Source organism: Microtus ochrogaster, chromosome 21 (assembly GCF_000317375.1).
Source record: "Microtus ochrogaster isolate Prairie Vole_2 chromosome 21, MicOch1.0, whole genome shotgun sequence".
Taxonomy (NCBI): domain Eukaryota; kingdom Metazoa; phylum Chordata; class Mammalia; order Rodentia; family Cricetidae; genus Microtus; species Microtus ochrogaster.
The window spans coordinates 39,041,458-39,065,350 of NC_022022.1; the positions used below are offsets into that span (position 1 = coordinate 39,041,458).

Consider the following 23,893-nt stretch of genomic DNA (forward strand, 5'->3'; position numbering starts at 1 on the left):
GATAGATAGATGATAGATAGATAGATGATAGATAGGAAGATATCTTCTTGAAATTAAGAATCATATCTCAACTATATGCATCTTCCCTAGAGGGCTTCCTTTGTGTCTTCCTTACAATAGTTGATACTTTAAAAACAATCCTTGTTGAGTGCTTGGAAGAATCATTGAATAATGTGATTTAGTATCCAAGGAGCACACTCAGACAGTAGCAAGATTACAGAGGGAACTTAGCAGATTTAAGAAGAATGAGTTGAAAAGAAGGGAAACTGAGAGTTTTGCACACGAATTTGTGTGACAAAATAAAAAAGTGTATACATTTGATTCATTAATAATTTTAACACGTAATAATTGAGTACCACTAGTAAGAAAGACGGAGAAGGCAAAGTCGCCCTCTTTGGAGTGCCAACACTTAACTCACTGCAGTTAGATTAACAGTTTTCTCTCCTCTGTTAAACTGCTCTGTGTTGGGATTCTGCATATTTTACATGTTTTGTCTTTTGACAGAGATAGGAACTTTCTAGTACTGCAATTTATGAGCATATGATCTTAATTGAACATGTTCAGTGCGTGGAAGGAATTTGTAGAATTCTATTAGATTTTTCCCTTGATAGTTGTCTTTTAACATACCATTACATTATAGCTTAATCATTTCCAGTTGACGATTACGTAGAAACTCCTCAGCTGTACAGACAAATAGATCAGAAAACACAGAATCTTCTTCCATTTCTCAAATATGCACCTGAAACTGAACTCAGAAAATCCATCAGTTGCCACACAATTCTTGTTTTGATTCTGACACTGCAGGAAATGTATAGTGTGCCTACTGTTACCTGTGTTCAGCTGTTGAAGTTAATACTTTGTGCTTCTCACGTACAATCACTGCTTTCCTATGTTATTTCGATTTTCATTAGCTCATAAGTGTTATAAAGTTGACTGCAAAACCTAATTGGTTTTGCTTGTTTGGTTAGGTGGGTGGTTTTGGTTTCTGAATTTGTTTTGTTTTTTTTAGATGAGGTCTTAAGAATTCCAGCTTATCCTCAAACTCACCTTGTCAAGGATAACCTTAACCTCCCAGTTCTTCTCTATCTCCTGAGTGATGGGTTCACAGGTGCAGATGACAACAACCTTGTTTGTGCAGTGCTGGGCATTGGTTAGGGCCCCCTGCATGCCAGGCAAACCGTCTACCCAATGAGCTATATCCCATGTCATTTCTTTCTTCATATGGCTTTATTTTGGGCAGATTCCGATATATTTACTGGCCTCTTATATGGAGGGATGTTTCTCTTATTTAGGAAAGTTTCCATCTCTGTCTCAGCATACCTTAACAAAGCTATACTTATCCCAAGCCATCGAACATTGCCTAATTGGATATCAAAGTATCCCATTCCTGGTTTCAATTAAAAATTTTATTCAACCAAAGAAGATTAAACCCACAAAATCCAATGGAATTCACTGTTGCCTCACAGGTTGGATAATCTATATATTAAATCCAAATATTTCCCTCAGATCCTCTGTTGGCAAGTACTGCAATGAATATTTAATAGCTTTAAACACCAGACTTTTTCCAGATTTTGAAGTTTGTCCAGTAGGGCTTTTCCTGATCATATCTAGTGGTTTTATTGCCTCTTAAAAGATTCTCCTTCAGGCTGTACGGATTGTTTGTCCTTAACTTCCATGGCACTAGTCTTCCTTGCATTCACCCAGAACTTATCCATGCAGGTTAATTCTTCCATCATTTTGAGCTCAATGCTGACTCCTCTAAGGAATGACTACATAATATTACAATCTTCTGTTGACTTAGCAAGAGCAAGAAACCCAGTTTAAAAGCATTTCCTATAGTCTCAAACTGTTGATTCTATTACAGTGCCAACATTTCAAGCAATATTCTCACCAGAAAGGCTAAACAATGTTGAAAAAGAGTTTTCTGATACATGATGTAATCAGTCACTACAAACAAGTTTAATCATTTACTGAGTCAACAATTGAAAACTTAATTTTAGTCTGGCCTTCTTAAAAAAGTATGTGTATTAGGATCTTCTGCAGTACTAATACACATACTTTTTTAAGAAGGCCAGACTAAAATTAAGTTTTCAATTGTTGACTCAGTAAATGATTAAACTTGTTGTGGGAGCCTAGGCAGCTTGGATGTTCACCTTACTAGAAATGGATGGAGGTGGGGGTTCCTTGGACTTCCCACAGGGCAGGGAACCCTGATTGCTCTTCGGGCTGAGGAGGGAGGGGGACTTGATTGGGGGAGGGGGAGGGAAATGGGAGGCGGTGGCAGGGAAGAGATAGAGATCTTTAATAAATAAATAAATGAAAATAAATAAATAAAAATTTTAAAAAAGTATGTGTATGCATGTGTGTGTGTGCGAATTCTGCTACAATAAGACACTTCTCTTTAAACTTTCTAACTTCCTGCCTCTTGCATTTAAGTAAAGTTGAAATGTGTCTTTGATCCAATGTTGCTGGTGTGTGTCATATGTGTTTTAGTTGCAGATGTAGCTTCAGTACATAAGAAACATAAAAGTTTGACATCTAATTCTAGAACAAAACACTCCACACTCCACTCTGCCTATAAATCATGACGTTCAAAGTTCACCTTTCACATTCGACATGGTAGATATGTTCCAGGAATGAAAGACATAAGATAAAAGTCACAGGAAGACCATGTATGTTCCATTTGAAGCATTCCTCACTCCAGTCTGCTGCACAGCAAATAGGAGTGCTGCCATCTCTGCCACCATCATGACAACTTAGCTCTACTGCCGCAGCACAAATGAAGCCAGAGTCAATGCATTCAAGAATGGATATGGCTATATCCTAATAAAGCTTTATTTATATTTGCCAAAATTTTAATCTCATATACTCTTAACATTTTAAATATCATCATCATCATTATTATTACTGTCTTATGATTTAAAATGTAAAAACTGTGCTTGTGCCACAATCTATACAAGAACAGGCGAATGCTTGCAAGCCATAGATGGCCAACCCTGGTCCAGGATTTGGTTTTAGGGATTTAATATTTGCTTGCTTAACCTTCATCTTCAAATTCTATTCACTGGATTTACTAGAATCATGTAACTGAGGAATAGAAAACTCTTTGTGGGGAGGCAGTCTCCTGTTAGAGCTGCCATGTCCAGCGGAGTAGACGTCCTTAAGTTAGAATTGCAGCAAAGCAACTCTATACCCTGCTTGTCTAAACCAAGTGGCAACTTGGGTATTGCCTTGGAGTCTCTATCTTAAAAATCCAAGATCATATTAACTATAATTAGATATTTCCTGTGATTGGTGGGGCTTCCAAACTATCCTTTGTTGTTTCACTCCTGTGGGAATGCATATTTCCAAACATGGGCGCCATGCCACCAGCAGCCCCTCTGTGTGTATCTAGCCTCTATATGGACTTTCTCAACACACCCTTGTTTTCATGTCTTGTCTGTGTTCCTTAGGGTGTCAGAGGCATCCCAGGAAGACCAGGACTGGCTGGATCCCCAGGTCCTCGAGGAGGAAAGGGCTTACCAGGCCCACCAGGAAGCCCTGGTGTTCCGGGCCCAAAGGTACTTTCTTATCATGTGTGTCGGGGAGGACAAGCCACCGTTCCCACCCTACATATCCTGTCTAGATCACGGCTGAATGTGTTTTAATAAAATCTGGGTTATAGGAAATCCGCATTAGGAAAAAGAAAAGTATATGCCTACACGCATCTGTGTCCCATGGTAGCCAACAGAGAACAAGAAGCATTTCCAAAATGCTCTTTTCTTTCTACTTGTTTCTACTTCTCCTTCCTTCTCTGTCATCTGCTTTCTACACGTAGAAAAATGGAATTTGCTTCTAGATGCACACTTTATCAAATGCACTCTTATTCCTGCAAAGCTGTATAGCCATTCAATAACCTGATAATAGAGCCATTCAACAAGTGTTCAATAACCTGATAATAGAGTCAACCATCATTCAGATTGGTAGAAATCAAATGATAGTCATGGTAAAATCAGGGTCCATTCCACAGGAAACTGCTCTTTCCGGGGTCATCTCTAGAAGACAGGGAAAAGAGATCGCAAAACTATCACAAAACATGTTCTAGCTCACATGACACTGTCTAACACGACTGTGCCACCCTTCCCTCTTCTTTCCGCATGCATACTACCCCAGTCCCTGGGATTTTCCTTTCTTGTATCTATACTTTTTGTTTATAATAATAAAATTTTACTTGTGGGAAATGGTGGAAAGGACAAAGAGAAAATAATTGATGTTCCCAATGCTTTGTGTTAGGCTGAAAATGGATATCTATTTATATTTCATTAATGTATTTATAGGTTCAGAGGTCAAAATCACCTTTCTTTGTTTGGTCTATAGGGTGAACAAGGGCTACCTGGTCAACCTGGAATTCCAGGTCAAAGAGGTCAACGAGGAGCACAAGGTGACCAAGGACGACCTGGAGAGCCTGGCCTGAAAGGGCAGCCGGTATGTGTCAACTCTGAATCGTCAAGCACTAATTCTACAAATCAGGCCTCCACTGTAGAGTAACGGTTCTTCTGTCTGTTCGCCTTGTAGGGGGAACACGGTGATCAAGGATTGACAGGATTCCAAGGATTCCCAGGTCCCAGAGTATGTGCATGTTCTGATGGTCTTATATGTATCTCAGAAAGAGAGGTGCTGAGATAATCAATATTTAGTCTATTACCTGAAATTTTCTTTAATCTTTAAAATCTTTATTTTATATATCCATGCATTTGAGTTTTGAAAGCGTTAATTCAAAGCTCCTGTGATTTCTGAACTTGGTGAGGCAGGAAGATGAGGGTTCAAGGTGAGCCCGAGATAGATGAAACCTTGTCTGGAAAAAAAAAAACTTAAAATAAGGCTGGAGAGATAGCTCACTGAGTAAAGAACTTGCCACATAAGACAAGGGGCTGATGCCCAGAATCCAGAATCTGTACCAAACCCGTCACAGTAGCTCAGCCTTCTTCAGTCCCAGCAGCCATTGTGAGAAAATGGGAGGGAGTGATGAGGGACTTGCACGGTGGCCAGCTAGCACGGCTAATGCAGCTAGCACGGCTAATGCAGCTAGCACGGCTAATGCAGCTAGCACGGCTAATGCAGCTAGCACGGCTAATACAGCAAGAGACCGTGTCAGAAACACAGTGTAAGATGATACTGTCCTCTAACCCTCTAAATACCCATATGTGCTGTCTGTCTGTCTATCTATTATCTATCTATCTATCTATCTATCTATCTATCTATCTATCTATCTATCTATCATCTCTCTATCTCTTTCTCTCACACACATACACTTAAACCAAAATTTCTATAATTGTATATCCCATCAATTTTCTTATATGGTTAGCTTTTGTTCCCATTTTAAGAAATATTTTTGATAGCTTTCTAGATTGGCATGAGACTCTTCGTCTGTGAGGTATTTATAGAAGGCTAAAGCAGGCTTTCTGTTTTTCATTGTATTTCTAGGGTCCAGATGGGGATGCTGGTATTGCTGGAATTGCAGGCCCTAAAGGTCCCACTGGGCAGAGAGTAAGTATAGAGTCATTCTGTCACCCAAGACCTATGTCTGTTTGCTTATTGAAGCACTTTAAATTAATACACTTCACATTAATAAGTTAATAAAGTGATTTTCAAGATGGAAACTCATAACGGCCCGTGCAAGCCCCAACCTTTCACAGCTCATAACTTAGTTTAGGCAAAATCCCATAATAGACCACCCACACTTCTCAGTTCTTGTTTTTAAAAAAATCATCAGAATAGCTGTGGAGAATGGGCAGCACGTCTGTTAACAGAGCATCAGAAACATAATAAAGCAGTCTTGTGTCGTGCACATCAACACAGCCGGAGCGCAAATGCCACCCACCCAGAGGGGGCTTGCCTCTGACCAGAACTCTTCAGGCCACCCTTTCCCCAAAGCTGAGGATTTCCTGCTCAGAATCAGGTATCCCCAGAGAGGGGGGTGAATTGCTGAAAGAGTTCCAAAAATCAAAGGCTAGCAAATGTCAGTCAGCAGTTCGGTGCCTGGAGCTGCAGAATGCAGGGAATGTAAACGAGCCAGCCTCCAGCCCAGCCAGTGCTAGCTCTGCTTCCTTGTAGTTTATATTAACCATGCCATCGTAATGAGGAACGGTCTATAAAACGGAAATGAAACAAAACAGCCATTTCTAAAAGGCAAATAGCGATTTGGCTAGTCACAGCAGCCGCTAGGGCCTGGGAGGACAGGAGGGAGGAAGACGAGAAGCAGTTCAAAGGCAGCAGGAAAGTCTCCTGAAGAGCGTTGTGACCCAGCCGCTGTCTTGCTCAAAGTAGGGAACGAGGTCAAATTCTTAAACTTCTACATCACCCCCCTAACTCCGTCAATAAAACAAAGGGCTGCACTGTTGTGACTGTTCACTTGGAGAGCCACCTCAACACATCTCCAGGTGTAAGCTTGTTGATCGCTGTCACCATTTCTAAGGAACCAAGGAACGTGGGTGCTGTTATATAGTGTGTAACTTCTGACTCTCCACGAGTGTGTATATACGAATAGACTACTGTAAAATAAATGTTGCTTCTGTGGCCTCATCGAAGCATGGATGCTGTCCTCAGCAGGGTCCCATGATGGGCTGAGGCTCTGGACCAGGCCAGGACTGAAGCCTATATCACTTTGTGGGTCAATTACTTTTGTCACCTCGTTAATGGAAAAGTTCACGTAAAGAGCTCACAACCAGTCATTGACAAGCAAGACTTGTAATAAGAGAACGCCTGGGAGTCGGCTGTTTACGGGAGATAAGTAAAAAAGTCCCGATGCGTTAGTAGGGGGAGGTGGTACCAGAGTTCAGTCTGTGTCCCTTCTGTCATTCAGTCCAATTAAAACTTTATGAGAGCACTGTCACCCTGCTTTGCAGCTGGGGAGCTGAGTCTCTGGAGAGGATTAGCGAGACCATGGTAGGCTAGCATGACAGCAGAGAAAGAACTGGCTCCTTTATGATTGGCCAAGCTGTGCGCGATAGGGCTATTCACTAAACCTGTACAATCAGAGCGCACTGCGGGCAGTAAGTGGCCTCAAGTCTGCTTTCTCCCCCAAAATCAAGAAATGTTTGGTGATTAAGTAAGAGTACTTAAACTAGAAAAATCAAGATTTTATTGCACTACGTTCCAAAAACACACTTACATAGATAACTGATCCTACCGCTAAAATCATAGTGTGATGGTTCTGAACATTTAGATAAATATAGATAATTGTAATGCTTCCAGTCTCTTTTCTTCTAGTGTCAGCGTCTATCTTTCTATTCTTTTAACAAAGAATTATTTGGGAGAGTTCATCATAATTAATTAGACTAAAGTCTCTTCAATGGCCATTGAGTCCAGAGCTGTGGTTTTCAACCTGTGAGTCGTGACCCATTTGACAAAACTTCTATCTATAATAATAATAATAATAATAATAATAATAATAATAATAATAATACAGTTCATAACAGTAGCAAAGTTGCAGGAATGAAGTAGCACAAAAATAATTTTTTGGTTGGGGGTCAATGCAACATAAGGAACTGTATTAAAAGGTCACAGCAGCAGAAAGGTGAGAACCACCGTGATAGAGCCTACACTGACTTAATTAAAATATCAAGCTTCTTGGTTCAATCAGAGATCTTTGAAATTTGTGTACCATGTTTACAAATTGTCTCTTAAAGTTTGTTATGTTTCAAAAGCGACCCCAACTCCTTTAGCCTATCAGGTAATTTTTCTTTTGGCAGGTCTGTTTAATAGTGGAGCTGTCAGACAGCAGACCACACTACATTAGATTTAAACTGACAGTATTTTCTTTACCTCTGCATGTTCTGCAAAAAAGAGAAAACTATGAGGTACTTATAGTTGGATATTCCATACTAACTGAACCAGAAAGAAAAGATTGCTGTCAGTGGAAGTGGGAGTAGAATTTGATAGGGAGAAAAAAAAACTAAAATGAGTATTTTATTTTCATCAAAAATGCAGTATATGTAATACTGAAAAGGATTAGCTAGCTACCTTGCTCATCTGGGAATATCTTCATAATTGAAAAGTTAGTCTTCAGGCCCTTTTTATTGGATTCTGCATTGGCCATGTCTCACAGGGTCCTGCGGCTTCTTTGGTCACATAAGGTTCCATCCGGACCTGCCCTGTGTTCCCTGGAACTCAGGCACCTGTCCCTCCATCATCCATGGATACTCCTATTTAAATGTGTGCATTATTCTAGTGCCCTATATAAAGCAATTCCATTGGTTAAGCAACGCTCTACACACAGATACATCCTTGGACTTCTCAACACATGAGCACTTAATTCTGATTTAGGTTGTTTAGGAAATCATAATTTACAGCACCCTTGGTAGGAAACTGCAGCGACATAGGCAATTGCACCACATACTGTCAAAATAACTAAACTATTTATTTATTTATTTATTTATTTATTTATTTATTTATTTATTTAAGATTTCTGTCTCTTCCCCGCCACCACCTCCCATTTCCCTCCCCCAATCAAGTCCCCCTCCCTCGTCAGCCCAAAGAGCAGTCAGGGTTCTTATGATAATAAATTTTGTTGTATTACAACAAAAACTACTTAAAGATAGCTATTTTTCCATAGCACAAGTTTTCTAGGTTTTTTTTTTTCTTTTCAATTATATGCAGAATGGGACTGACTTTTTCTCAGAGCGAGACTGTTTTCTCTCCCTCCACAGGGACACGCTGGCCCTCTGGGCAGAGAAGGTATAATAGGCCCAACAGGTGGAACTGTAAGTTTGTGACAATGTTGCTCTTTTCTCTTGTTGTTGCTGCTGCTGCTGCTGCTGTTGTTAGTCATGTTTTAAAATTCCTAATTCTAGAATACTCCATCAAGAATCCACCTGGGTATTTGGGAAACAAAAATTAAAAAAGAAGTTACCTGTTTTCTTCGGGAAGCCTGTCCTTAAGGGTCATAGGGTAATGAAAGGTTTGAATGACGGAAGCACTTCAAGCTTGAGAAAAGAAAAATGGACTGAGCCAGGGAGAGCAGTAAACATAGAAGCAGTCAGTAAAGCTGGAACCAGTTCCAAAGGAAGCTAAATGAATTCCGATTGCCAAGATTTGAGTCTTTAGAAGCACCCGCTGTAAACAGAGAAAGATGTTGGCAAAATGAGCAAGAAAACCAGGATAGCGCAAGGGTAACAGAATGGTCTAAAGAAAGGCGTGGTCAGCATGCTCTCCATGCGTAGGTTTCATTGAATGACTATAAGAGGTGCAATGATAACTTCTTGAAAAATCCTTCTGTGACCTCTGTGGCTTTGTTCTGCTTCATTTCCCATGACAACATTTCTCAAATTGCTACAAGAAATGGATGAAGCAAGCATGATTTCTATTCGATAAAGTTTATAGAGGTCCATCTAGTTAGTCAAGGTAAAGGACCCAGTGAGCTACACACCTGATGTCTCCATCCATCCCATCCATGTCTGGGGTGGGCGTAGAGTCAGCATATGGCCAGTACGGCAAGAAATTTGTTTGTAAACAACCAAAAAATAAGACGGTAACTGAAATGGTTTGGTGGGGCCTATTGCAGAACTGATAACTTGTGCACAGAGGGACACGATAGGGTCAAATAAATACAGGGAAAACCAAGATCCATTCCCTTCAACGAAGCCATATTTTTGAAGCATTTGAAAGTGTTACGTGTAGACCTATTTAAAACTGAAAATGGAATGTTTAAAGCGTTAAGGAGAGCTCTTATCTTTATAAATTTAGAGAATTCACCGTTAAAGTTACTGGAGTTTATTCAAAAGAAATAAAATGTGTAACTCATTCTCTTGGCTTCCAACATTTGCTCCTCAGAGCGACATAAAACTGTAGGTGGGAGAGTTCTCATAGTTCAGTGGGTGTTTCTTCAGGACACGCTGTTCTGATTAAGGGATGATTGTTCTCCTCTGTCAGAAATGTGAAATATTATTGGTCAAGGAGAATGTGAGAAAGAAATGTCTCCGTTAAAATATCCGACCATGTTTTGCTTAGACAATCACTGTTAAAGGTCATTATGTGATAAAGAAATGTCTTGATTAAAGTATCTCACTGTGTTGGGTTAAAGCTCACCAGGCTAGTCACCATGCCCATCAAATGTCTTGACAAATTCTTTCCATGCTCCATGTTTTCCGTTCTAAGAAGAGAAGTCCATTATAAGAAATAAGCCTCTGAAATTCACACACACAGAAATATTGTGAGGGAAAATAGGTGGGGGTAGAGGCAATGACGGATTTTTTTTTTCCAAATCAGAAACAATGAGATTGCAGTTATTATTACAGAATGCAGGGCAGGAGAAAGAAAGACACTGATCAAGGTTAACAGAGCAGACTGCAGAATTAGATATGTGAGCATATTGTAATTTAATTATTACAAAAGATGCTGCAAGCACTGGGGATACTGAACCAAACTGACTTACAGTAAGTACTGTAGTTAAGGATGAAGGACTTCAGGTTTGGTTAGTTTTTCCATTTAGTTACCTACAATTGCTCAGAATCACCCTCACGTGTTAGATATTTCTGATGTCTGATTGACTAGCATTTGGTCACATGGCTACTCCTACACTGGTGGCAGGGAAGAAGATGGAATTATTTGGGATACCATTAGTGTTGAAAAGACATTGCCATCCCATTTCACCATTTAAAAAAAACCACCAGATAAAATTAATGTGAAAAACAGAACAGGAAAGTCATTTTTTCAAATGCTCTAGAAAGCCAAGATGTAGTTTGCAGTTTGGGGAGATCTTCTAAATGGGACTAGAAGGCTCACATCTTTTTAAAAACATGCTTTAAAACTGGATCCTCAGATTTGATATGAAAAAAATTATTCCCCAAAATAATTTTAAATCCAGTGTGGAGTGGCTAAAAGTGCTTGTCACGAGAGCCTGAGTTCAGTCCCCAGATTCCACAGTGGAGGAAAAGAACTCACCCCTGAGGGTAGTCCTCCGAGCTCACCTGTGACCCACAATGCACTGCAATAAATAAAATCGAAAGGGGGACAGAAAGTGAGAAATGAAAGAGAACAAAGAAATTGTTTAGAAACAAGGATTTTGAAAGCAAAAGAAGCAAGGATTGCAACCTAGAAACCGAAAGACTCGTCTCCTCCCCAAAAGCTTTTGTGCGTGGTTGATGAATAACTGTCTCCTCCCCAAAAGCTTTTGTGCGCGGTTGATGAATAACTGTGGTGACTGCCCTTCCCGAGTCAGAGTCCTGTTGTCCCGTCTCACTGCCAGGCGGAACTCCTGACATGGTGAACCGAGAGCGTAATCCACCAGCGTGGGTTGTTTGGGTTTGTTTGTGGGGAACCTCTCATTACTCGGGAAATCTAGACTGTATGTGAATGCACAGATCCTCCTAGATAGGACAGGAATATAAATGGCATGCTTCTGATCGTAGCTGCTGCTGCACCAAACGCACAGTGACCCATGACGCTCAGCTGCCGTCTTTTTCCCTCTCTTTCAGGGACCCAGAGGTGAAAAAGGCTTTAGAGGTGAAACTGTAAGTTTAACTGGATAATGAGATCTGTGATTACAGCAGCCCTGTCTCTAGGCAATAATCTCCAGGGGATCAAAGACTGATGCTTGTGGACTCGAAATCAAACTATAGTTGCAGAGAGGTAGAAATAACCTATATGGTACTTTCCAGTGGGACCTGATAAGCGCTGTGTTTAAGGACCTGCCAATCATATTCTCCCCAGATTACTGTGTACAGTTGAGTGTCTGCCCTGTCGGGAATGAAAGGGATGGGTGTTCTCCAGTGTCCCAGCAACAGCCCTGCTGGGTCTCGTGAGGCACACAAGCTACAGCCAGCCAGCCAGCCAGGAATGCTTCACGGGAGGATCAGAGCATTAGTCTGTGTGTGCTATTTTGAGAGAGACTCTTGCTATGTTGCCCAGGCTAGCTTCAAATTTCCATTCCTCCTGTCTCCTCCAACTGAGGGCAGGGATGGCAGTCATACATTCTCTTCTAAAGAAAAAAATTGTTATGTGAATGTTCGGTATACGAAGTGGTGGTGTGAGCTGTATGTGTAGATAGTAGAAGGCGACCAACATGAAGCAGATGACTACACCGGCCTCTTGACACAAGTACCGTTGGGGTTGGGTTTACCCCCAAGGGCATTCACGCTGAGCAGATTGTAGCATCCCCCATGAAAAGGCGGCAGGCATGGAGGGCAATAATAATGCTAATTAATTAGCTGAAAGGGGGAACACATAACCGGAATCCAGAACATAGAGATGTAGGGAGTCTGGGATTTCTGGTAGAAATAGGCACCCAGAATAAACAGGTTAGTGACCAGGTAGGTCATCCCCTTCAAAATGAAACACAGATAGAGTTGATTCTATCAATAAGGTAAGGGCTCTCTCCCATTGATGAAGGGTCCAAGAGCCAGGCCCTGGAAGGTCCTTGAAGACCAGGTGAGGTAGCTATGATGCTTGGATCCCATAGGCGGATGGCTTTTCTCTCCTGTTCTTTCCGCAGCCTCCACTTTCCAGTTCTTGTTCCTGGTACTTCTTTACCGCACTTTTAAACCCCTCTGCTCCTATTCATTTGACATTTCTATTTAAAGGCTGTTTGTATGGGCTGGACACCCTGTCCCACCCCTGGAAACAACCCTTAATGCCCTGGACTCAGTACAATACCTGTCGCCTGAGCCTTGGTTCTTTTCATCAGAGACCACGTATCACGAAGCCTTTTCCTGAGTAGCCTGTTATGGTAGTTTCTTTCACACTCTGTGACTAAAATGTGACAGAAATGACTTAGGAAGGAAAGATTTGACTCAGCCATGGTTTCAGAGCGCTCAGCCCATGACTGCAGGGCCCCGCACACTCGAGCAAAGCATCGTGTCTGCAGGAGCGTGTGGTGGAGGTCAGCTGCCATGGTCACATCATGGCAGGCAAGAGCAAAGCTAAAAAACCTTAGCACTTTGCTGGTCTGCTCCTTTTATTTATTTTTTTTTTATCCCAGTTGCCCCAGCCCCTTCAGGATCAGTCAGTCATCTCTGATAAAACTCTTACAGATGTACCCAGACTTGTGTCTAAGACAGTCTGTAAAGATCAACAATCGCAATCTATGCAGAGGCAATTCTCCCACCTTCCTGAAACCCTTTATCTCCGTTTATCCGAGCTCCTTGCTACCTGCTGTATGACGTTTGTCTTCTGTTCAGTAGCCTCCCTCACTAGAAGATAAGCAGCATAGAATTTTTTTCAATGTTTGTTTTTGTGATGGAACCCCATCCCTGGCAGCACCTGTCTTATAGATGCTTATACTCAATAGGTAGTGAATTTTGCAGATTTTTTTTCTTGGTTTGTGAGACGGGATCTCTTTGTGTAGCCCTAGCTGTCCGGGAGCTCCTTCTATAGACCAGGCTGGCCCTGAACTCAGAGTTCTACCTGTCTCCTGAGTGCTGGAATTAAAGGTGTTCCTCACCACTACCCAGCAGGTGGAAAATTTTAAATGAATGGTAAACATGAGTGACTATGGAGGATAGATTGAAATGATTTATTTTTAAGTATTATTTCCATTTCTGTGATCAGCTTCCTGAGAACGGGCTCCAAGAAAAGATTGTACATATTTGATTCCATCTTTGATATCACTATCTGATAGTACAACCACCTACCACCTTTGATAGCATCAAGTCCCCAGTCGCTAGCCCCTGGTCCATAATGAGAACACAGTAAACATTGGCTAAAGGAGCAGACTACCAGACTGGCTGCAGCTTGATCCAACAACAACGCCTCTGCCCTGAGTCCAACACAGGATGCTTTCACAAGCCCCTGTCGCTGAGGGCTTCCCGGCCAGCTCCTGCACTAACAGTGCTCTGACTGAAACTATGGGAGATGCATCTAAGTCCCTGACAGATCGTGGGAGTGTGATCCCTCATAAATGGAAAATAAGTAACACCCCTACCCCTACAAAAACGATAACAAAGACACAGTGTTGTGTGTTTTACTCTTTTGACTTTTTTGCTCTTTGTGGGGGCCCACCACCCAGCTCCCACATAAATCACACAGAGACTTATTCTTTCTTATCATCACCTGACCTGGGCTTGGCTTGTTTCTCGCCAGTTTTTCTTCACTGAAATTATCCTTTGCCTCTGGGCTTTTCCCTCTTCTTCCTTCTATATATCTCACTTTCCTTCTTACTCCGTGGCTGGCTCGGTGGCCGGGTGGCTGGTTCCTGACGTCCTCCTCCCTCTCTTCTCTCTCCGCTCCTCTTTTTTTCTCATTTCTCCCTCTATTTAGACTCTCTGCCTTCCAGCCCTGCTCATTCAGCCCTTTATTAGGACCGTCAGGTGTTTTAGACAGGCAAAGAATCACAGAGTTAAACAAATGCATCGTAAATAAAAGTCACACACCTCAAAATAATATTCCCCCAAGAGCATAGAGTGCAAAACCCCACCTCTCTGTATCCTCCGAGCATCCATCCGTCTACCTGCACCCCCACACTGTCTGTGTTACCACGCTGTCACCCCCAGCTCTGAACATCTTTTCACTGATTCTACTTCCCCCTCCTGCAATCCACTCTCCACATCTGCTGCAGGAATGTTGTGAAGGTACAAAGCAGATCGTGTGCCTGTCCTTCTTTAAACCTTCCCTGGCCCTTGCACTCAGAAGGAAATCTAGAGGGCTGGAGAGATGGCTTAGAGGTTAAGAGCACTGACTGCTCTTCTGGAGGTCCTGAGTTCAATTCCCAGCAACCACATGGTGGCTCACAACCATCTGTAATGAGATCTGGTGCCCTCTTCTGCCCTGCAGGCATACATGGAGGCAGAACACTGTGTACATAATAAATAAAAAATCTTTAAAAAAAAAAAAGAAGGAGGAAATCTAGACTCCTCCCCTTGATAGAAAAGCCCTGTGTGATCCAGCTCTTTCCCCTCCAGTCTCAGGATGCAGCCTTTCCCCGCTAGTGGCTCTCACTTCCCTCTGTTCTTTAAAAGATACCTTTTGGTCACCAGGACCCCTTTCGCTGCTATATCACAATGTCACTGCTCAGATAGCACCATGGAGACAGTTTCCCTTTGTCATAGGCTTGAATTTCTTACTGGAGGAGCATCACACTTCCTGTAGCATAACATTATAGATTCCAGAACTGGTTAGAAATGAGTCCCTTTCACCAGTAGGGCACCATTTCTGGACATCCATGTAAGAAAGATCTCTTCTCTATTCTGTACTTGGTACTTGTCTGGCTGCCTATGGTTTTTATCTGTAAAGCCCAGGGCTCATATAGATTTTCTCTAAACAACTTCAGATTAGTGAGCCTAAGAAACCTGCTCACAGGTATAATGTGAATTTTCCTGTCCTTTTCACCCAACTTCAAAACTCTTGTGTTCCTTGTCAATTAATTCATAAAAGAATCCCTGGCTTCCCTGGTATTCCAAAACCCTTTTAAGACACAATTAATTTAAGTTATCTAAGTAGCATTTGTCAGAAGTAATAGAATACAGTTGCATTTTAAAGTAAAATATTAACTTAAACCCAAATTAACATTCTACTGTCTCTCCGATTTTAACAGAATGTCACAACTTGAAACAACTTGAAAGCCGCAGAAGTAGAAAAACAATGTAAAGAGAGCAATTCACCATAAATCTGAGGGAGGCTGCTTCATTTTCATAGAATGTTATAATAAGATAAAATCAGTATAATGTGGAAGAATTCCACTGACATTTTCTCAATTATTTTGATATGGCTCTATGGCTTTTGAGTATCAGAATTATAGCCTCCAATTTGGCTTACACATTAGAAAAAATAAAGTACGAAAAAATATCCTACCAGCACTCGGGAGGCAGAGGCAGGCGGATCTCTGTGAGTTCGAGACCAGCCTGGTCTACAGAGCTAGTTCCAGGACAGGCTCCAAAGCCACAGCGAAACCCTGTCTCGAAAAACCAAAAAAAAAAAAGAAAAGAAAAGAAAAGAAAAGAAAAGAAAAGAAAAGAAAAAAATATCCTATATTTAAAGTTAAGAAGTTAAAAAATTTAGGTATATATTTCATTTGTATGTAGTATAATTCACTCAAATGAAAAATAAATCAACTCCTTTGATTCAACTACAAACTGCCTTACAGTCATACAAACTGCAAAACTGAAACCTTTACCTTATAACTCATGGGGATAACCTGCCCAGTTAGAAAAGATGAGGAAAAATTTTAAAAACAAATATAAGCTTGAAAATCATAATTCTCTCTCTGTGTGTGTTCTTCTCTCTCTCTCTGTTGTGTGTATTTGTGTGTGCATGCGTTCAAACTCAGAACCTTAACTAGAGTATTGAGCTGCCTGACAAGCCCTCTGCCACTGTGCCAGATCTTCAGCCTGAAAACTAAGTTCTCAAAAGGGCCATGGAAACCATCCTCACTGTCTTAGTTCAGGTTTTTATTGCTGTGAAGAGACACCATGACCATGGTGACTCTTACAAAGGAAAAACATTTCATTGAGAGTAGCTTACCGTTTCAGAGGTGCACCCAAAAGCATATCATAACTTATGAAGACAAGATTGGAACCTAAGTCTCCTCATCCTCAAACAATATTTTTTCATAAATCACAGAGCCTCTCAGAACCTAAAGGTTGGGAGCCAGCTGGGTAAGAGAGCTACAGAAACGGTAACCAGCCACTGACAGGCAGCTTGAAGATCAGACTCCTAACTCACAGTTGTACTTTAAGCCTTCTAGTTTGCTGATTCCATCCTAACATTGCTGTCTAGTAAATATTATTTAATATTTTAAAACTCAAAATTAAACCCTTCAAACCAGTGGTTCTCAGGAGAAGTCACCTTCCCCTTATTCCCCAAAGAAGTATTTGGCAAAGACTAGATACATCCTCCAGTTGTCACAACTGGGCAAGGGAGACAGACTAGTGACCGTTAGAAAATAGAGACTAGGCTTCCTGTAACAGAAGTCCTCAATTTCTAAATAGAAAGACCACTCTAAAACTGGACCAGCCTAAGAGAACTCATGAGGTAATTGACAATCGTGTTTACATAAAGGAAATGAAATAAGGAATTTACTAAGAAAAAGACCAAGGCAGGTGGCAGTACACATTGCACGTCTTTAATTCCAGGACTCGGGAGGCAGAGACAGGTGGATTTCTCTGAGTTTGAGGCCAGCCTGGTCTACAAAGCAAGTTCTAGAATAACCAGAGTTGTTACACAGAGAAACCCTATCTCGAAAAGCCAGAAAGAAAGGAAGGAAAAGGGGAGGAAGAGAGGAAGGGCAGAAGGAAGGGAGGAAGGAAGGAAGGAAGGAAGGAAGGAAGGAAGGAAGGAAGGAAGGAAGGAAGGGAAGACAATATACTCAGATTCAAGGTCACACACTAGTTTGCTTAAATCAAATGATAAGCTGTGTTACTGTTTAAGGATTTGTTTAAATTCTAGAATGAAACAGAGAACTTGGTGTGATTTAAAGAGAATGTTTTCTCTATAACCACCCAACCCCCTACCACAATCATCCCCATAAATATGGTTCCCCTTAGGACAATGATAGTTTTGCTACAAAGTGCTTTATGATAGAAAGTAGATGGCTATCTTCAACGTGTTAGCTAGAGAATAAGGGAATTAATAACATAATGTGGTTGGAATCCCAATTTGTTTTATTTGGTTACTTGTCCTGTTTCATGCCATTGTTGCATTGGGGTTGCCCCACCCTGTCTTGTTACAAGTTATTTCATTGGATCATATTTGTGGTGAACTGATTTGCTCTGAGGAACAAGCTGAAATGAATTTGGTAGTGTCAGCAGGAGGAAGAATTTGTTCATTTTTCTATGGTACATTCCTCCTTCGGAGTCAAATATAGGATAGATGTTTTGTACTGAACCGTCAAAGAGATTTTGTAAATGTCAGAAACATGTTCAATGGTTCAATCACACAGCTGTTTATTGTTTTTGCTGTGTTGATTCAGAATGGATCAAATTCTCTCTAGCCTCTGCATCTACTATCACTAAGAAGGGCGTTCCTGCAACCAAGCAGGCAGCTTCTGAGAACAACTTTTGTTTAGAATGTTAAGCAGAGATCATGCAAACTATGAAATGCCTATCGGGCAGAGCGTGAGCGCTCTCCAGCCCGCTTAAGTGACCACATGATATTTGTTCTAGCTGTCACAACAGAACCCGAGTTAGCAGCCTTACTAATAAAGGGTCCTGAGTAAGAAGCCAGTTACGGCGTCAATAATATTTGAACCCAGCTGGAGACGAAGTCTTCTCTTTACTGTCTTATTAACCATGATCTGAGTTTGACTCAATATGATGTTAGTATTCAGTTCACCTCAAATCAGTTAATCTTGAGCAGATGTGTAAGACATGAACCATGATGGCTGCTGATTCATTTTGGAAAATGTCAGCACAATCTTGGCATCTTAATGTACCTATTTAGCCTTCTTGCTTTCTAAATTAATACCAACTTTAACATTGTTAAATTGTGTAGTGAGAACTATCGAGGCTCTAGTGTGTGTTAGGCACTATTCTTGTCCCAGAATATTGAAAAGCGACAGACATTTTTATCAAATCTTAAGTGCTTTCCATGGTGCTGTGCTCTATGGAATGGAGAAAAAAAAAAGAAGCATTTAGTTGAGGAGAGAGGAAGTGACAATGACAGGTAGTTGTGGTGGATACAGCGTTCTAAAGTAGTAATGAGAGCGAAATGAGTTATAATGAGCAGGCAGAAGTGTGTGCAAGTGAATGCATTTAGGAAAGAACTTGGGATGTCAGGCATGATGGACATGCCTGTAATCCCTGTACTCAGGAGGCTGGCACAGGAGAAGTGGGAGTTTGAAGCCAGTTGAGCTACAGAGAGAAAACCTATAGGAAGAAAAGATCAAAGGGAAGAAAGACGGGAGGAAGAGAAAAGAGAAGGAGGGGGCCGGGGAACAGGGAAGGAGAGGTTAGGGATGTGCAAGTAGCTGAGTACAGACGGTGTGTAGGCTGTGCTGATAAAGACCACACCTTGAGAGGAGGCAATGGGATGAGGTGTCTAAGAACATCTCTTCCGTGTTTAGCTGACTTGAGTTTTGGTCCTGCCTCTGCTCCTCATTCGCTGGTTACCCAGTTGCTCCATTTTCTGATATGTGACCTGGAAACACAGCACACAGAAGGAGGTCAGAGTGGATGGTGAGCCACACTGCTGAGAAGTTTATGCTTCTTCCTGGAATGAGAGCCCCTAGACGGTTAACAGAATGACTGACTCCAGGTTCTAAGAAGAATGTCATTAGTATGGATGGACTGGTCTTTCTGGTTGACAGAAAGCCAGCTAGCTTCTACCTTTAGCCCAGTACAGAAACTGAATATCTCTGCTTCTTTTCATGATGGTGTTAATCTCCTTACAGAGTCCACCCTCGAGACCCAATTATGTCTCTAAAGCTCCACTGCAGACCACAGAGTTTAAATTAGGACATTATTCAGTGGTTAGGAGACGCAGGCATTAAGCCATAATATATGATTTACATTGAAAATAAAGAAGTATTTTGACAATGATTAGAGGGACACAGTGTACAGGTTCATGAAGAATCTAAAAACAATGACATTTCTAGCTTCTATGATTAGGAGGGTGATAATAGAAATAGCTATGCTGTATTAACATTTTATATCTCAATTTATTTAATTTGTTGAAGAGGGCAAACAGTTCCCTTCCCTGAGAAAAATTAAGTTTCTGGGTTATTCAGAATTGTGGGTCACAGTTAAGAGCAAGAGCTTCTAAATATGGAAACAATTACAAATCGTGTGATTTGTACGACAACAATTCGCAATTGCAGAGGTTGGGTCTTGGTTAATATCAAATCAAAAGCAAATTATCTTTTTTTTTTTATTTTCGAGACAGGGTTTCTCTGTAGCTTTTTTGGTTCCTGTCCTGAAACTAGCTCTTCTAGACCAGGCTGGCCTAGAACTCCCAGAGATCTGCCTGCCTCTGCCTCCCAAGTGCTGGGATTAAAGGCGTGCGCCACCACCACCTGGCGCAAATTATCTTCATATTGTGCTTTGTCTTCATTTCGTTTAGGGTCCCCAAGGACCAAGAGGTCAGCCAGGACCTCCTGTAAGTTTATTTATGTTTATATCTCTTTGTCCTTGATTAATATACAGTTGCCTGGTTTTGAGATATTTACCAACTGGGTTTGGATTTATTTCATTTTTTATTATTATTATGTTACAGGGTCCACCTGGAGCACCTGGTCCAAGAGTAAGTTATCTTGGTTGGTTTTATTCTGTTTTGTCTTAGAATATCAACTTTTGGTGGGAGGTTATGGGTGTGTGTGTTTGGGAGGGGCACTATGTCTGTGTGTTATATATTTATGTGTGGAGTGTATATGTGTTTGTGTGTGTGTGTTGTTGTATTGTGTGTGTGGAAACCAAAGAAAGATGTCAGCTCTCCTTGTTCTCTCATCCATCTTATGCCTTTGAGACGGGTTCTCTCACTGAACCTGGAACTAGCCTGGTTCAGAAATGCCTCATCCCAAAGCTGGGATTTGTAAGCTTGCTCAAGCATCCCCACATTTTAACGTGGATGCTGTGGCCGACTCATGTCCTTATGGTTGGGTGGCAAGCGCTCTTATCCACTGAGCTATCTCTCCACCCTATCATGTGAACTTTAAACTTTTAAAGTCATCCCATCCTTCTGGTATACCTTGGTTCTTTTTGCTAGCCAGCCCCAGCCCAGCTATGAGAATTGGAATCCAAGCCTTTTATTTCTTATCTAGAGAAGAGATTATATTTCCTGCTTTTGGTTTGAACATCGAGCACCAGGAAAGCATCCAGCACAGAGAACAGTACATAATAGGTACCCCATTTCTTCTTGTTTCTGAAACCTGGCTTTTTCTTTTCAATCTCTTTTTAAAAAAAAAAAAAAAAAAAAAAGTTCTCTTCTTAGGTTTTACATGAATCCTTTTCAGTTGCTAGTGTCTGGAAAACCCATCAGCTTTTGCTCTAACTACAACAACCTAAAACGTGCTAGGCTCATTTGAAAATAACATTTCAATTTCTTTGCCTATTATCTCTGATATTCCAACATTCTAAGTTTAGTCTCTGTTCTTCTCTACTGTCATTTTCTAAAACCTCTTTTGACCCCATGATTCTGATTTGGGGTCTCCCCATACCCCCAATCTCAGCTGTACCTCCTTCCATCGTCTCCTGTTCACATACAGTGGCAAGTGATCACGTTTCCTTCCCAATGGCATCGCTGTTTGCTCCAAGCAACGGTCAGCCTTACGCTCCCAAGCCATGATTATTTCCACATGCTGTTGCTGTGTCATGTAGATCACGGTAGCTCCGGGTGGCTGTCCACAGTGTTCCCTGCTCTGCAGAGTGGGAACTCTGCATTTCCTCGGTTTTGCTTTGCATCTGGGAATCATTTTCCAGCGAATGTCACAGATCTTTCATTCACCCTGAGCCTCTGTGCTTTCCTCATTCTCTATATCCGTGCACTGCATGGACCGCAGGTTGTCTTCTGCCCTGGTCCATTGCCTCCCCTCCTTGTGAGAGCTTTGAGAAATTGTGGCTGTCATCCTAAAACAAAATAAGTTCTGAAGAATCACAAAATTAATGGCAAGCTAGAAAGTCGTAGAGAACTTTTTTGTACTTAAGTACCTAATTAGAGGCATATTCTCTAGTCTCAGCTGGAATTCTATGACTTTCTACACAGCTAAAGTGAAGTGGATACCTGAAATTTTTCTTCTTTGAGAAAATAAATACAGATATGTATACTTTGAGGAACGAAGAGACTTAAACTGTGAAGTACCTATGCTTGATAAATGACCGGTGCTCCAAAAGGGTTGGCCTGTTTTGCTCCTTCTTTGTTCTTTCTCTCTTCTGCTGTCTTCCTGATTCTTGTCAAATGTGAACCACATTTCTTCACGCTCTTTGCAGAGGCCAGTGCAGGAATGTCAGAAAGTCTAGGGTTTGTGCAGTAGAACTCTAAATGACAGTGGTTACGGCCTCCTTGAAATCTGTAATCCCATCTCCTCATTGCATCCTGAGATATAATTGATAGCTCTCCCTTTTCATCCATGCTTACATTTTATGTTTATTTCCTATTCGAGTTCCTAAATAAACATCTGTTTTCATTTGTTATTTTTGTATTACTTGTATGCATTTGTTATTATTAACACACACACAAAATCATTTGTCAGGCCTCCTAGAACATTTCAGCATAAATCCTCTAAGGGAAGGGCTGGTTTCACGTAGAGAGAAGTAGAAGACAGAATGAGAAATTGACACAAGTAGTAATGCTATAGCCACATCTCTAAGGAAGCAGAGAATTACAAATCCAAGGCCAGCTAGGCCAGCATCATGGGACTCTGCCTTAGAAACAGAACAAAGGATTAGAAGTCCTCTCAGTAATTATTCAGTAATTTTTACATCATGATAAAGTTCACACAGAAATATAACTGACAAGATGGTTTTGCAGAACCATTTCATGCTCACCAGTAATGGCATACTGAGGTCTTATTAACGACTGGTTTTTATTGAGCTAAGATTCATATAACATGAAATTTACTAATGGCATCATTTAAGAACACATGAGATTAGATTTGTAATGTACAACCATCACTAATAATTTTAGAAAATTTTGTCGCTGGGCAGTGGTGGCGCACGCCTTTAATCCCAGCACTCGGGAGGCAGAGGCAGGAGGATCTCTGTGAGTTTGAGACCAGCCTGGTCTACAAGAGCTAGTTCCAGGACAGGCTCCAAAACCACAGAGAAACCCTGTCTTGAAGAAAAAAAAGAAAAAAAAGAAAATTTTGTCATCCTGGAAAAATCCCGATGCCCATTACATTAATCAGTCACTCCTGCTTTTATATATATATATATATATGTGTGTGTGTGTGTGTGTGTGTGTGTGTGTGTGTGTGTAGGTATATGAGATGTGTGCATGTAGTGTATGCATGTGTTCACACAGCCTCCATATATGTGTGTGTATATGTGTAGCATCTCTGTGTGTATATAGTTACTTCAGAGTGCAAGTTGGATTCAGTATTCAGTGGAAGATGGGACCAGTTCAGTGAACCTCTCCAGCATTCTTTTGTAATAAAGTATATAGAAAGTAGATCTGGGGAGAAGGCTCAGTGGGCTGCAGTGCATACTGTGAAAGAAGAAGACCTGAGTTCAAATCCCCAGCACCCATGTCAGAAGCTATAGACATGGACCCCCACACCTGTAGCCCAGCCTTGGAAGGGCAGAGATGTGCAGATCCTGGAGGTTCTCTGGACAGCCAGCCCACTAGACAAATGTCAAGCTTCAGGGAGAGACCCTGCCTCAAAACGTAAGAGAGTTAGAGGAAGATTACCAACATCTTCACTTGCCTATTCAAATGTATGTACATGCATACACTCCACACACAGATGCTACACACACATACACACCTAGATGGAGAGAAGTGACTGTGTGAACACAAGCATGTTCTACATGCACATATCCCATACACACAGACACTAATGTATATTATATATGTTGTATGTTATACAGTATGTATATATATATGTGTGTGTGCGTGTATATACATACATATATATATATATTGAAAATAGAAGTGATTTACGTAACAGGCACAGGTTTTTTTCCAGGGTGATAAAATTTTCTGAAATTACTAGTGATGGTTATACCATATGTTCTTAAATAATAAAACTGGTAAATTTCATGTTCTATGAATCTTATACCAGTAAAAACCAACCATTAATAAAACCTCAGTATGTCAATACTAATGAGCATGAAACAGTTCTGCAGAACAACTTTGTCAGTTATATTTCTGTGTGGACTGTCACAATGTAAACCTTCCTTACATCGGCAAGAGGAAGGAAGTTTGAGATACTCCACCCCTATCAAAGGCCTATGGAGTTAAGTTGACTCCCAGTCCCGGGTGCAGTGGAAAGCTGACACTTCCAGGAGAGGAACTGATGGTGATGTGTGTGAGTGTGAGGATCTGGTAATGACCA

General features: G+C 41.1%; 1 protein-coding gene across 1 annotated transcript in view; it reads left to right on the plus strand.

Moving 5' to 3' along the window:
• Col24a1 (collagen type XXIV alpha 1 chain) overlaps positions 1–23,893 on the plus strand; it is a 249,016-nt gene that overhangs the window by 204,871 nt on the left and 20,252 nt on the right. Inside the window, exons 48-55 of the mRNA XM_026783871.1 lie at positions 3,453–3,560; positions 4,357–4,464; positions 4,555–4,608; positions 5,464–5,526; positions 8,688–8,741; positions 11,454–11,489; positions 19,966–20,001; positions 20,119–20,145. Coding sequence (XP_026639672.1) covers positions 3,453–3,560; positions 4,357–4,464; positions 4,555–4,608; positions 5,464–5,526; positions 8,688–8,741; positions 11,454–11,489; positions 19,966–20,001; positions 20,119–20,145 — 486 coding nt within the window. The remainder of the gene's footprint in view (positions 1–3,452; positions 3,561–4,356; positions 4,465–4,554; positions 4,609–5,463; positions 5,527–8,687; positions 8,742–11,453; positions 11,490–19,965; positions 20,002–20,118; positions 20,146–23,893) is intronic.